Source organism: Rhinolophus ferrumequinum, chromosome 4 (assembly GCF_004115265.2).
Source record: "Rhinolophus ferrumequinum isolate MPI-CBG mRhiFer1 chromosome 4, mRhiFer1_v1.p, whole genome shotgun sequence".
Lineage (NCBI taxonomy): Eukaryota > Metazoa > Chordata > Mammalia > Chiroptera > Rhinolophidae > Rhinolophus > Rhinolophus ferrumequinum.
This window is the reverse complement of record NC_046287.1, coordinates 1,896,240-1,911,811: the sequence shown is the minus strand read 5'-3', so window position 1 is coordinate 1,911,811 and position 15,572 is coordinate 1,896,240. Positions and strand designations below refer to the sequence as shown.

The window sequence follows — 15,572 nt, the reverse complement described above, 5'->3', positions numbered from 1 at the left end:
CTTTCCCAGTGCAGCTTGGCACAGCTCCCTAGCGCTCTGTCAGTCTATTTTTAGTAGCCTGAACAGGGACACACATAATTTTTCTCAATCTTTTCAATATTATTGAACTGTAGTATTTTGCTGAATTCCATTTGTAAGTACCAGTATTTCCGATATTTTCAGACATTTGTGATTTTTCATACAACTGCTTAAAAGACGAATTGCATGATGCAATTCAGTTTACGCCTTGAGCCACACGTGGGGCTGACACCCTCATGTAGGATGTGTTTGCGGAGAGAGTTTCAGCTCCAGGCTGATGTCATTATTATGCCCCGTGTGTTAGGTTCCCAAATGAGGACACATACTCAGACTTTCCTCTTTCCGCGCTCCTCCTGGCTGTCTTCCAACTGTGCTAGGAAGGCTGTGCACTTCCTCTGTGCTAACTGTCCTGAAATAAGATGTGCAAACCTGTGTGCAGATATTTCAAATGAGAATTATTCTATGCGTTTCCAGACTCGTTAACTAGGACTCACATAACAGAGAAACCGTAGGGCCTTTTGAGAACATGTTGAACGGGGAAAGCTGCACTATTAACCCCCAACGCCCAGCCTGTGGCCACGCCACACCACACATGTTGTTTATAGAAGGTCAGGGGTTGGGCGCTGTCCTGGTAGCGCCAGGACTGTGTGGTCAGTGTGCGCAGTGGTACGTGACCTGACAGGTGACGGGGCAGAGCCTTGCGCTCCCGCCTCTTCTTGTCGCTCCCCGTGACGTTCAGATGGCCGCTGTCTCCCTGGTCCTCCTCCCCATGGGCAGGTCCGTGCAAAGTGTGGGGGCTCTTGGTGCAGGCGCCCCCACACACACACACACCAGGGAAGTGTTTGTTCTCTTGTCCCCAGGGACCCAGAGGCTCCCACCGCGTCATGGTCCCTGCGCACACAGCCAGACCCTTGAAACCGGTTAGCTTTACCCCGAGCATTGGGCCCATGTAGAAAATACCTCGATGCCTGGAAGGGCGCCTGCATTGCATCGAAGGACCCAAGCGGCTGCGTCCGCACTTCATACCATGCCGGGCCACGTCCTTCTCGAAGTTAAGCACTTCTGGAGGCTGCTCTGCCTTTTCGAGTCGTTAAAGTAGCATTTAGCTGCTGAAGCAGCAGTGTACTAAACGCTCCTCTAGTTTTAAAGGAGCTAATGCAACTTAAAAGGCACAGGATTGGTTATTTCCAGAGTATTGTCACATATTTTGAGTTGTGATACCTTACTTTCCGATATCATTTCAGCTGTGCCTATGTTAAGATATCCACAATTACGTTAGATGGGGGAGCATGACACATAGTTTAAAAAAGTGGAATGATTGTTTTGGTTTTTTTTTACCAATTGGTGATTGATTATTTATTTATTTATTTATGAATGACAAGTAATCTGGTCACAGCACGTTTATTTTACAGCTGGGGCACTGTCCCCTTTTTGTCTGTGATGGTACAGGACAGAGTACTCAGTGAGAGGAGGGGCGCGGGGTGCACCTTTTCCTGTGGGAAAAAGCACTGCCCTTACATACGTGTTTACGTGTCTGCGTGTCCAGCCCCAAGGAGCCTGAGTCACTGCCCGTGTTCACTTCTGCGTTGCCCTGGGCTTTTAATCAGTGAGTGCAGGTGTGACGGGAGTGTGTCGGCCCCAGCGGCTCTGCATATCAATGCTGGCTGCTTCCTCGTGTCCGCAGATTCCAGACGGAAGTCAACTACGACACGCTGGAGGTGAGGGACGGCCCGGCCGCCGCGTCCCCGCTCATCGGCGAGTTCCACGGCACGCAGGCCCCGCGGTTCCTCGTCAGCACCGGGAACGTGCTGTACCTGCTCTTCTCCACCGACAGCAGCCGCGCCAGCGTGGGCTTCCTCATCCGCTACGAGAGTAAGTCCCAGCCGCCCGCGGGGACGAAGGCACGCGTGTCCCTGTGTGTGCGCGACCGTGCCCTCGTCTGTGCTGGCCCACTGCCCGACGCGAGCGTCACACGTTCTGCCGTGGCTGACAGAGCGGCCTGGGCGTTTTTACTGTAAAACTCAGAAAGACACAGCAGGTCATTATAAAGTAAAGTAACAGAATAATTAAAACAATGAAAGGTGTTCATTTTCTGCGTGATGTCATAATCCGTTCATTCCACTGTTAAGAAAAAGCTCATTGACCAAAGCAGCTAACAGGCATGTCGCTAAGATTATATGTTTATCCTGAACAGTATTTGGGGCTAGAAAAACATGATTGGCGCAGTTGTAGTGCTTACTTGTGAGTCCACAAAGACACATTTCCTGGGTGGACAGCGTGTAGCCAAGAGAAGAGAAGAAGCTAAAATCTAGTGGAACTTCACTAAATGGCAAATGACTATTAATGTTTACAGTTGTCAGAAATATTTAAGAGCAATTGTTAGACATAGTGAAAATCAATTGTTAAGCTGTGATAATGCAGCGTATTTTGCAAGGTCATCCCAATTTCACGTACACCTTCCCACTTGTTTCCATAAGTCCAGTGGCTTCATGATGATAGTCTTTTCCTTTGATTCTTTTACCTGATGTACCAAACTAAGTTTAGGGGCACAGATGTGCGAAGTGCAATCTGCCCATCCCAGCAATTGTGGACCCAACTGCAAGTTCAGAGAGCTCCCTAAATGACCTCGAGGGTTGATAATTTGATAGAAGGGGCCCACTGAAAGTGGTGACACACAGTGACGTCCATTAGGAAAGCAGACAAGTTAGAACCAGCCAAAGAAAGAGACAGAGAGGGTGGAATCTGCGAGCAGGGGTCCACACTTAGAGCTTGCAGGGGTCTTCTACCCCTGGAATCATGGGGTATCCCCTCCTCCCAGCCATGATGTATGACAACCTGCACAGAGTACTGTTGAGCAGGGGAGCTCACCTGAGCTCCATGTCCGGAGATTTTATTGGTTTCATTGCCTAGGTGTCACTGATTGAATCATTGCCCCCATGGATGAACTCCGTGTCTAGCTGCCCCACTCCCTGTACACTGGACTGAAGCCATGTTATACCAGCAGCCCACCCTAAGCTACCTGGTGAATATATATTCTCAGGTGTGGCCCCAGGGGCCCACCATGAATGACAAAGCCACCTACCACTCAGGAAATCCTTAACGTTTAGAGGTTATCTGACAGGAGCTAGCCTCTGTGTGGAGACCACCCTCCTTACCGCACATTTTTTAATGTGGCCCACGGTCCTCCATGTGTTCCTGATCCGACTGCATCACCTTTTTCTGTACTAATGAAGAAATATGATCACTTAGTATTTATTTTAAAATACCATCCCGAGTTGTTTTTTCATATATTTGACTTAATGAAGGCAGGTATATCCATGTGGAATATCACTGAAAATTTGGTACAATATGTGCAGTGACCAGCAAAGTTATCCCAAAGACCTTTTGGGGAACTAAACAGTCTAAATGTTGGTAATGATTTAAAATTTTTGATTAGTAGTTCAAGTCATAATTGCAATGTTCTGAAGGTTACTGAGACAGTTACAAATAATGATAGCAAGGTCTTCTTTTTGTTATTTTGCATTCATAAAATTGCCATAATATCATTTCCCTTCTTCCCATTTCCTTTATTTTTTAAATATATATTACTCTAAAATTAGAGAGAAGCATTAAAAAAGAGAAAAGAAACTTTTGTAATGGAATGGTCATAATTACTTGATTCTCCATTGCACTTTACTTTTTAACATCTTTTAGCACAGCCTAATTGCAGACATCTTGAAAGTGGCTGACTTAAGTACAGATATGAAAAAAAAGCCCATGCTTTTTTTGGAACGCAGTTTTAGAAAATCAACTCGAATGTAGTTTTAATTTGCACTATATGTGTATGGGCATGGGTGAATGTATGCATATATGTGAAAGTGGAAGTATGACTGTGAAAATCTAACTGAAACATAAAATATAAAATGTTGGAGAGTGGGAAAGGGATAGAGGTGGGAAATGGGAAAAGGCTTAGACTTCATTTAGTACAGATCATTGCTCTTCAATTGAAGAACTGTTAAATTCAGAGAGGTCAGCGAATTATTCAGCTGTGCACTATTATATATCTGGTAAGTAGAGTACCAATATATGTCTCTCTACAGATAAAACTTGGTCGGTTATTTGAAAATTTACTGTTTTTTACATGAGGAATTATTGGATTCACTTGCCTAATTGTCCAGGTCTGGGTAAATCGGGGGCTATTTCATATGTATTATGGCACAGATATTTTTTCTTGTCTACAAACTGGAAAGATCCTTACATCATGTATTTTTTCTGGGCTTGTAGGTGTGACTCTAGAGTCAGACTCGTGCCTTGACCCAGGAATCCCTGTGAATGGTCGTCGGCATGGCAGTGATTTTGGCATCAGGTCTACGGTGACTTTCAGCTGTGATCCCGGGTACACACTGAGTGACGACGAGCCCCTCGTCTGTGAGAAGAACCACCAGTGGAACCACGCACTGCCCAGCTGTGATGGTAGGTGGGGCCATGCAGCCGCGATCAGAAAGAAATGCACACCTGTAAATATTTAAAGAGTTTGGGTGGTGTGTCTGCTTTAGGACGCGGGACAATATTACTGAAGAAGTGGGATTTCTGTTTGAAAAGGTGTGCACCTTAAAATTGTGCCATTATCAAACCTTTGAAATTTACCGAGCAAATTTAATAGGTAGAGCATCAGTTTAGGTATAAAGAATGAAAAATTATCGGCTTGTCCTTCAACTCTGTCCCCAAAACACGCAAACTTACAGAGCTGAGTTATACATACACCTTATACATGACAATTATTGAAAATAGCATGTGAGACACTGCAGTAAATATGCATATTCTGCGTGTCAACCCTAATTTTCTTCTGATCTAGGCCCACGTGTCAAAGAGCTTTCTCTAGGTCTTATTCCCTCTAACTCATCACCTCTGGAAGAGCTCTGTCCCCAGGAGCACCCATTCTGGGACAGAATGCTCAGAAGATCCCCGAGTGGCTTTTTGTGCCACTGGCCACTCCCCCTGCCCTACACAGATCTGCTCTTGGAAATCTCAAAATGTGTAACATTCTTGGTGATTGTGCTTTACTTACTACTCAGCTGTATAGTATTCAGTGTATAGTTATAACAAGGTAAACAAGTGTCTTACCTGGGATCACTTGCAGAAAAGTTAAGGACTTTGCCTTTGGCCATGAGTATACTCTCATTATAACGTCGTTTCTATGTAAAAGAAACATATGCATTACACACATTTGCATTTTTAGTACCTGGTGTAGACTGTAGGCATTTCCAATCAAACATGATATATGCATCCATGAAGCATCTTGACTTCTTAGAAGCGAGGCACCAAAAGTAATAGGGTTTATGGGACAATTATGCAGCAGACCACTCAAAATCTTTGACCTTTGCCCCCAGACTATTAACCCGAACAATAATTGGGACTTTGGAAGAGAACCTGCAGAGAGCAGGTGGGCAGTACGTGGTGGCTGGAGGCTATCGCAGGAAGTATGAAGAATCCACAAAACTAGCAGAGCGGGGCTGCTGGCCCCCGGGGGGGAATTATTTGGGTGGGAAAGTGTTGCAAACACTTGAATAATTCACATTGTATTGACACCATTTTTCTGTTTAAAAATCTCAAATGAGCTGTTAATATTAAAACATGTATGGGGAGCAGAACAGACTAGGGATTTAGAGAATTGTCAAAATGTGTGTTCCTAACCCCCTCATAGTTGAGTTCAGTGAAGAAAGTGGTGGAAATCATGTGGTGAAATGTGTGTGTAAATAGAAATGAGTCTGCAACAGGGACAGTCAGTATCTAGCCCCCATTTTACCTGTATGACAACTTACCAGAGACAACTGGTTCCTTTCAAAGCAAATGAAAAGGGAGGAAGACTTGGAAACAGTAATTATGTGTAAATTATTCTGGGACGATGTGTCTTCATTTTCATTCTTTTTACATTTGACCTTAACTAAGCACCAAAATAATATATCACCTTAACAAGTATATAGAGGACCATAATATAAGTAAATTCACCTGTAGAACATATCATGATTAATAATAGTAAACTGTTATAAAAGCTCCCATGGAAGTCTAGGACAGGACAACAGCCTCGGTGTCAGAAAAATTATTTAACATTGTCCAGAAGATCTTAACTAATGCAAAAATTTAAGAAAGTAATATGAATTCTAAATATTAGAAAGAGAAATTCATCAAATTTGGCAACAAGTGTTCCATAGGTGACTGTATTCAGGGTAAACACAAGATTGTCACATACGGTGTAACTTACGAGATGTATAATAGGAACACACACACACACACACACACACACACACACACACACACAGAAAACTGACAGGAATAAATATATCTACCAAGACCTCTGAAGGTTTATATGTTTTTAAAAATTAGAAGTCTACAATAGAAAACAAAATAATACCCTAATAAATGGGAATATACACTATGTTTCTAAATTGGAAGAATTAAATTTAAATGCACAAACTTTCTGCAAATAAAGTTTGAAATTCAATAAAATCTAATTAAGATTAATTTGGATTTCTAATTGAAATTTATAAATATTTAGATATAAATCTGGAAGGGTAAAGGCTCCAAATAGCTGAGAAGTATATTTAAGAATGACAAAGAAGGACCATGCCATCCAGTATCAAAGCACATCAAAAATTAATGTTAATAAAACAATATGACATCAGTGCAGTACCACTCAGCACGGTGATTCTGGTAACAGATCTGTGCCTGCATAGGAACTTAATTATGATAAATTTATTCCAATCACCAAGGAAGGATGACCTATTTAATAAATTATGTTGGTCAAATTGGATATCTGATTGGATTTCAAAATGTTCACAAAGTAAACAAAAGTTATACAATTGATTAAAGATAGAAACGTAAAGATTCAAAACTTAAAATCATTTAAAACTACAGAGATGCCAGAAAAAACTGTATACACATTTTAAGAAAGGGAAAAAAACTGTATTAAAATTGTAATGTTCAATATATACCAATAACAAACAATGAATACAAATCATGTGTGTACATTTTTTGGCACCCTAGTATAGTGGGACTGAGAGCGTGAGGTTTCATTTATCTGTACAAATGTAGGGGCACAGGTCAGTTTCCCAGAGAAAAGATCATGTGAAATCAAGACCACACAGAGCAGTAAGTAGTAAGGTTACCAGCACCCAGAAGTCCCAGGAGGAGGGACTGAGGACTCACTGGAAATACCAACTTTGAACTGGGATTCCAGTGATGAGTGGACTCCCCAAAGAGCCAACATGTTCAGAGGCACTTCAAGTGGAAGAGATGATTAAACTCTCCGGGAGCTGGCAGCCATGGCACACCCTGCAAATTCTGGGGCTGGTGAAGTAGAGAGCCTGGTAAAGGGATGGGACGTCATGTAGGTGAGGTCATCTAGGAGAGGCCGTGTAGGGCAGGTAGTCTGGGCACGTCATCTGGGAGACGTCGTCTGGTAGAGTTCATCTGGGAGAGGACTTCTAGGAAGGGTCGTCTGGGAGAGGTCATCTGGGAGATGTCATCTGGGAGAGGGCGTCTGGGAGAGGGCGTTTGGGAGGAGCGGAGCAGGCATAGACCCGAAAGGGTCCCATGAGCTCTGCAAGCAAGTGAGATGCCATCAGAGCAGGCTGCATATTTGGTCCAGTAACAGACGATTTGCTTAGCGTTTGCTTCATTGGAACCGATTTCAGAGAGTGATCACTTTCTGATAAAAGGCTACGAGCACAGCAGCCGACTTAGGGCGATTTCAGGGTTTGATAGAAGAGCTTTAGTCAGTCATGGCTGATTGTTTCCATTTGGTCGTAAGAATTATTCTTGTTGCTTTTTCAAATCTTCAGCAATCTCTTAAACCCCATGGGTTTTTATTGTAATAAATGATATATCACTAGGGTATTTAAACCTTTAAGCATGCATAGCTCCCAGGAAGGAAAGAAGAAATCAGGATTAATTACAACATTTCATTTCACGAAGAAGACAAACTCATCAGCATCTGTCATCTCCGTATCTTGGCTTCATTTTGTTTCCACTATTTATGCTTTTGCATTCTTAAGTTTTGGAGAAATAACATGACCATTGGAATCAACTGTCCTCCTTTTTTGGTGAGAGACAAATGCAAGGGAAACTTTGGGAAAATGTTCATGAAGTAAACACTTTTGTAAAGCGGTAACTCTCCACAAGCATTTGTTGGAAAGCTACTGTGTCTGCAGCCACACTTGAAAAGCCTATAATCTTTGAGCCTGGGGAGAAGAAGGACTTATTTTTTAAGTCACCCAGTGAAGTAAGTGCTTTATTAGACACAGGAAAGTGTTTTAGAATAAGGAGATGAAAACAATAGTTACAATTTGGAATCTTGAAAGGCTCCAGGGGCAGCTTGCAAGGTGCGCTGTTAAGATTAAGGTTGAGAGGAAGAAACAGGATTCCTGGTGGTGCAATGAATGGTGGGAGTCCACACGTGGAGACTCAGCGAAGCCTGCAGCAGCTGTGGGTGGCAGGCCCTTTGGTGAACATACGTCCTGGTCACAGGTAGTTCAGAGGCCTTACCTGCATCCTGTGAGCAGGGAGCTGACTGCCTGGGCGACATGTGAAACTGGAGTGTTCCGGGTTCCCACAGAGGGGCTGCGGGGTGTCGAGTGTGAAGCTAAGGGTGACGGGCAGGGCGAGGCACCCCCTTCAGATGAACAGCTCTGATATAACCACCCTTTTATTGTAGGGTTTTCTTACATGATTTCTTTTGAGAGAAGGAGTCCAATAGAATGAATGAATGAATGAATGAATGAATGAATGAATGAATGAAACCAGTGACTTTTATAGGACATGGAGAGTCTATGAGTAATTTCAAATGGAAAGTAGATTCATAAGTCTTTGCTGTGAATAGAACTTTATTAGTAGTTTAAAGCAAAAGAAAAGGAAATAGCAGAAAAAGGGAAAGGAAAGAAAACAGGCAGTATACAGTATGCTTTCATGTGTTAGTCTCTCTGAAGAAGAGGCAAGAGTACAGAGCGAGGAGATAAATTAGACAAAAATGACGGAATCCCAGAAATGGCTGGAACACACCTGTTTCAGAAGACGCGAGAAGCAAGGAGTAGCTAGAAGTGTCACAGAAGTGTCACAGTGCAGGCATGGGCCATGAGAGAGAGAAATGGTTCTGGGGCTGCGTCCCCAGATGCTCAGCAAGCAGAGGGAAATCCAGCTGAGTGTCTCACTGTTCCCAAGAAGGAAGTGGGTGTTTAAAGGTGCCTGTGAGACCTGCCAGGTTTAGTGAGAGCTGGCGCTGCGGGAGCAGATAGTGTCTTGCAGGAAGAGAGTAGAGTCTGTCTTCGGACCCCCTCCCTCTCCCGCCGTCCTCTCTCTCATAGAAAATGACTCTCGCCTGAGGTGCAGCCTGCAGGCAGCGGCTCTTGTCCTTCCAATCCAGGTGGAGGAAACATTGAAAAATAACCTATTAAAGCTGTTTTGGTTTTTTTTTTTAATTTACAAAACAATGACTGACAGGTCTGCAGACTTGCATTTATTATAAATAAGGCTTTGGCCAAGGTCTGGGCAGGTGGGGGAAGATGGTAACTGTGGGAAGTCCAAAACTGCAGAATGCACGGGGCCTGTGGCTTCACCTGGAAGACCAGCAGGAGCCCCGGGCTGCAGTGAGGGGTGTGCGTCAGTCAGCCTGTCTGTCACAGGACAGCCGTGTAACCCTGGGCTGACTGCCCTTTGGCACCCTCCGTCGTTTGGTCACTTACGGAAAAGTGAGTGCCCTGGGAGTGGGCGTCTGCGTGGACGTGTGGCCATCACTTTGGTGCCCATCGTGCACTAGTCCTCTAGACCTCAGACCTTTGAAAAAAAGCTCACGTGCAGCATGCTTTGCTATCTCTTTATAAATTATTTGCCCATTAGAACATGGGAAACTTTGGAAAAACAGGGCCTTGCCTGTCTTGTTCTTTGTTGTATGTCCAAGAGCAAAAAAGGGTTCTTGGGAAAAAGTAGTAAGTTTATCAGTAAATCATTTTGAGCGGATAGGTGGCTGGGTGGCTGGGTGGCTGGATAAAAAGCAAAGGGTCAGAGATAGGACGGTGTTTGCTGGTAGATCTCAGCTCCCTCGGGAAAGTCCTCAGCGTGGTCACGTCTGCTGTTTCTCTAGCATCTGTTCGTCGTTGGACATCTAAGAGATTTGCATCACAAAGCCCTGGGTCTTTAATGGGGAGGGGCGTAATGGAATAGAAAGGAAATTTCAAGAAATTATACCCGTGAGGATAGCAAGAGTAAAACTTGACTATGCTTTTTACCTGCCTGGAAAAGACTCTGCAGGACACAAGGAAATGGGTTATTGTCATTCAAATGATGCGCAGCTCTTTCTGTGGCTCCAGTGAAGGGACTGTAGACATTTCCATACATGGAAATCCGTAGGGACCCCCGTGGGCTCTAAAATGTGAGTCAGGTCTCTTACTCCATCCTCACTTCGGTTTCAGGTGAGAGTAGCAACACAGTTCTCTACATCAAATCTCCTTTTCCAGAACAAAACATTGTAGCTTTGTACACAAAGTTTTCTTTATTCATATCTTCACAACGTGTGAGTTTGTGTTGTGTTTACACACGTAGGAACCAAAATAAGCAGCAGGTTTGCTTTATGTGTAACTTTCCATCGAACTTGGCTCCTAAGTGGCGGCTTGATGAGGTTGGCTAGTGATTTCTGGATTTGGTGTTTAGTGGACTGAAAGCATCACACAGTGGTGAGAACAACTTCTCCCCAGCCTCCAGGCTTCTCCCAGCATAGGAGCAAACAGTTTACCTTGGAGGTGTTAGGCAGAGGTGAAAACCAGAGTAATGAATTGTGCAATTTTTAGATGTAGCTGGATGCAAATTAATTTTTATCAGTTTATATAGCACTTGTAGACTTTAGGGTAACGACTACTGACCAATAACCAGATACAAGATAGCTCAATTTTATATAAAGTGTTTCTCATTTATGAAGATTAAATTCTTGATAAAAGTTTGAGGAGTTAAGGTGCTCATTTACACCAGTCCGATCCCAGCCAGAACTAAAAGTGAGCAAGATGCAGCTTCCTTGCCAGCAGTGTGCACTCTCCTGCTTTATTCCTGCTGCACTGACCACAACTTCTCGTTTCCACGCTGAGGCTTCCTCGTCCCCGAGCTGTCACCATGGCCTATCCCCGGTTGTAACCTTGTGTCTGCATCACCCGCTATGCTGCTGGTCTCCTCTGGCTGTGCCCTCGTCCTGTCCGTTGGTCAGACCTCTGGCACGGAGCCCAGACTTGGTCACCCAGTGGCCACGCCCACTGATCTGCAGGTCGGCTAGAGGGCATCAGGCTGCAGTATCCCAAACCGCCTGATTCAAGGTCAAACCTGCTTCTCCAGAGTCTCCCTTCCCCTTCGGTTACCTCACACTCAGGCTTAAAACCTCTCAGGTGGCCCTTCCTCCTCCTTTCTCACCTGGCACCCACATCTCGCTGCTGAGAAAATCCCTGGGCTGTCTGTCCCTTCAGAATATGGCCGGTTCTGGCCTGTCCCCACCACCTCTGTTGCGATGTCCCCATCCAGTCTCCTCTAACGGCTTTACCCCCTGCCACCCCGACTGCCCTGCTCACCGCAGCCTAGTGGTCATGTTTAACCCCAAGTTGGTACCTGCCGTTCTCTGTGCAGACCCCTCCAGGGGCCCATCAGCCCATCAGAGAGATGCCCAGGCCCGTCCCCGCCTGTACCGGTGGGCGGGATCGGGCCCTTTAGCTCCCGGAACTGTCCCGTCTGTCCTGCCCCAGGCACACCGTCCCCTCAGCTGCAGGCCCACTCCCACCCTGTGTCCCACTGTTTGCTCTCCGCCCGGGTTGCTGCCCAGATACCACACGGGTCCCTCATCTCTGCCAAGTCCTTCCTCATAGGCCACTTTCCAAGGGCCTCCCCGAGCTCCCTTGCGTCGCCCCCAAACTGCGCAAGGCTTATTAGGCTTCCGGCTGGTGTTTGTCATCTGCCAACATTGCGTGTCCTCCGTTCTTTCTATTGTTGGGGTCATTCTCTCTCCTTCAGCTGGATGGAGTGAGTACCGGAGGAGCCAGGAGTGCAGAGGCAGCATCTGTGCTGCTCGTTAGCGTCTTTTCTGTGCCGAGCACCGTGTCTGCGTAGCAGCAGCTGCTCAGGAACCACTGGCTGACTGCATCAATCTCAAATGTTTCAGGAATGTTACCTCATGTGGAGTCAGTGTAATTTTAGGATGTGAACATCTTAAATTGTTAAACTTTTCTAGAACTCATTTAAAAGTTTCTGTTGTGCTGACTTTTATATACTTCTTCCCATCTCGTTTGCATCCTCAGAGATTATCTGTTCCCTTAAAGTACATGATGAGAAATGCCATATTTTCCACGAGTTAGCTCATGCTTTTGCACATATTGTTTGTGGAACGAGCGGTTACAACACATGATTCAGGATGGTCATGTGAATGGGAGAGACTTATTCCAGGTACGAGTGTTTGACCAATAGACCCTGTCACCTAGTTCCAGAAAGGAAGTGTAAGTACCTACGTGCACAGGCTGAGAGAGCAAAGGGATCTGGTGAAGTGAACAGTCAAGTTTAATCCTGATGGAGCCATTGGTGTGTGAGACGCTGCCCGGCGTCTTTTGCAGGTGTGAACCCGTTTCATTCTCACGGCGACCGGTGAAGTGGGGATTCTGTCCCTTCTCACCTGTGAGGGTATAGGGACCAGAGGGGCAGAGAAGTGTGCTCAGTGTGCAGGACGTGCAGTGGGGCCAGGGCAGCCCGGGTCTGTGCTGCTCTCACACGTGGGCCTTGCAGCCACACGCATGCGGGCAGGTTTGAGGAGAAGGACGAGACCCAGAAGATCTGGGGACAGACACATGGCTGCAACCCAGATCACCTTACTCCCCGCCTAGCCTCCTGCTTTGCTGAGTGCGTCCCCTTGGTCCCTTCTCAGTTCATGTCTTCCATTCTCAGGAAAGTTTCATAGGGTGTAAGATGTGAAACGGAAGAAAATACCCACGAGGATGTGTTCAGCATTCAATTGTTTGAAAAATTAGTGCATATCGAGTTTATTCGAATTTGTAAATTACTGGTACGTTACAGATCTAACACCTGTTAATAACTATCGATAGTTATTAATACTATATCGATAGTTTGGGTGTTTAGTGTATGTCAGATCCGGTAATGGTGTCCTGCAATGGCAATCTTTGTAAAGGCCTACGCTGAGAGGCGGGTGGGACTTATCAGTATTTCATTTTCCGGATAAGAAAAGCAGGGTGGGAGGGCAAGCAAGTTGCCAAAGACCCCAGAGCGAGCCAGTCGTGGGGTTGGCTCTGAACCACTCCTCCTCACAGCAGGTTCCGGGCACGTAAACGTCCATAATATGTTGATCTGCCAAAGGGCACGACTTTCCTGCTCGTGATTCTGTAGAACTTTCTTTTCTTCTTTCAAAACCGAGTCATTACAGCATATTGAACAGGGCAATTGTGTTGTAGACAATTTAAACCCACTGAAGTGCTTCTGAGAAGACCAGCAGCTCCAGAAAATGTAAACTGCCCCATTTCTGAAGCTCTCATTGTGTAGGTCAGTGTTCTCTAGGGAAACAGACCAGTGGGGTGTGTGAGTGGGAGTGTGTGTGTCTCCGTCTCCCTCTATGTGTGCATGTACATATCATGTGTATGTGTATATGTGTGCATACACACACAGGCAGAGAGAGAGAGGGAGGGAGAGGGAGAGAGAGGGAGGGAGGGAGGAAGACAGAGAGAGAGGGAGAGAGAGGGAAAGAGAGAGAGAGAGACAGACAGAGAGAGAGACAGAGAGAGAGGTACTAATGACAGGACGTGGCTCGTACCTTTATGGACACTGCCCTGTTTCCAGATGTGCGGTGGGCAAGCTGGTGATCCAGGACAGCCGATGGTGTAAGTTCCAGTATGAAGGCTGGTTGGCTTGAGATTCAGGAATAACCAGAGTTTTAGTTTAGAGCTGAAGGCAGGGAGAAGGACAGTGTCCCCGTTGGAAAGCAGCCAGGGAAGAGGAGTTTCATCTTATCTACAGGGGATCTAGCCTTTTTGTTCTATTCGTGCCTTCAACTGATCGGATGAGGCCCACCCCCCGGGGAGGGCAATCTGCTTCACTGAGTCGGCCAGCATGGCGTTAATCTCATCCAAAGACACCCTCGCAGACACAGCCAGGACAGCGTTTGACCATGTGCTTGGGCACCCCGGTCCAGTGGACACATGACTCACCATCACAGGGCGGGTTCTACTTTAGTTGTTATTCTTAACTCTGTTATTTCTCTAAGTTTTGTACTTCTTAGGACACCTGTATATGAACTAGCATATTACAGTTGCAAGTAAAATAAAGTTTGGGTTTTGTTTTTGTTTTCATGGTGGTGGTATTAGAATTCTTTTAGTCCTTGGCCAGTTAAATGTCACTTGAAATGTATTGTATTCTAGCAATCATTATGAAATTTTTTAAAGCACACTAATGCTTCCTTATTATTTTAAGCGCTCTGTGGAGGCTACATCCATGGGAAGAGTGGAACAGTCCTTTCTCCGGGGTTTCCGGATTTCTATCCGAACTCTCTGAACTGCACCTGGACCATTGAAGTGTCTCATGGCAAGGGTAAGGCCCTTACGTAGATTCTCAGTGTGCAGGATTATGACCAAGACACAAATGTGGGGAAAAGAAAAGAGGGTTCATGTGTGAGTCAGTTAGCTCATTTCCTCATCTTGTTCCACTGTTAATTTTGGAGGATTTTAGAACAGTGGTGTTTAAACGATTGGTGCTACCAGCAGAAGTCAGTTCCTTGTTTAACTCTGTTTATCAGATAACTAGGATTCATCCATGTGACTGTAAGTTTGGAAATTAGGTAGAAGGTTAAGGAAGTGAGGCAGAAGAGACGAATATTGATTAATAAAAGGAAATAAGAGGAAACGATCGAAACTTGTAATTTCCATGCTAGATCTAGGATCCCTTTTTGCACTGGACTTGTGTTCTAAGTTACCCAGTGTTATTATACAAAATAAGTCCTTTATCTTTGCATAACCCAGCCATGACTCATGGGTCAGTTTTCGTTAACCGCACTTTGTAGACAGAGTGAAGACCAGGAAAACTTGCATTTTGTGCAGGAAACGTAGTTTATGAACTTTGGACTGAGGATGGTACCATGGGTCTTTTTAGTATAACTTAACTTGTCATTTTTAATTGTGGTCACATAAATAGTATGTAGACTTGGTCTTTCCACTTAGACTTGAGCTCAACTTGATGCCAAATTCGCATATTTTATTATATGTTCTGCGTTTCCCTATGCCCTCTTGAAGGAAGGAAATTGAGAACAAAGAAGAAACAAATCATGAGTTACTAAGGTTTTGTCCTACATACACATATTTTCATTATAAAGAAGCTCTCATGGTCTGTCTGATTCACTGGCCCTAGGCGTCCGGAACGGATCTTCCCGGCACAGTTACTGTGCACACATGTCCGTGAGGGGCACAGGACTGTGATTGCAAAGACACGGGCCCTCCGTTGTGTAGGTTTCTGTCTGGATGCCCATGCTGTGATTTCCTAAAGGACGTTCATTTAGTATCAAC

At 45.1% G+C, this 15,572-nt stretch overlaps 1 protein-coding gene across 1 annotated transcript in view; it reads left to right on the top strand.

Moving 5' to 3' along the window:
* The window catches only part of CSMD1 (CUB and Sushi multiple domains 1), a 1,609,724-nt gene that overhangs the window by 1,297,013 nt on the left and 297,139 nt on the right, over positions 1-15,572 (top strand). The window contains exons 17-19 of the mRNA XM_033104535.1: positions 1,703-1,890; positions 4,282-4,470; positions 14,488-14,604. Of these exons, the coding sequence (XP_032960426.1) occupies positions 1,703-1,890; positions 4,282-4,470; positions 14,488-14,604 (494 nt within the window). The remainder of the gene's footprint in view (positions 1-1,702; positions 1,891-4,281; positions 4,471-14,487; positions 14,605-15,572) is intronic.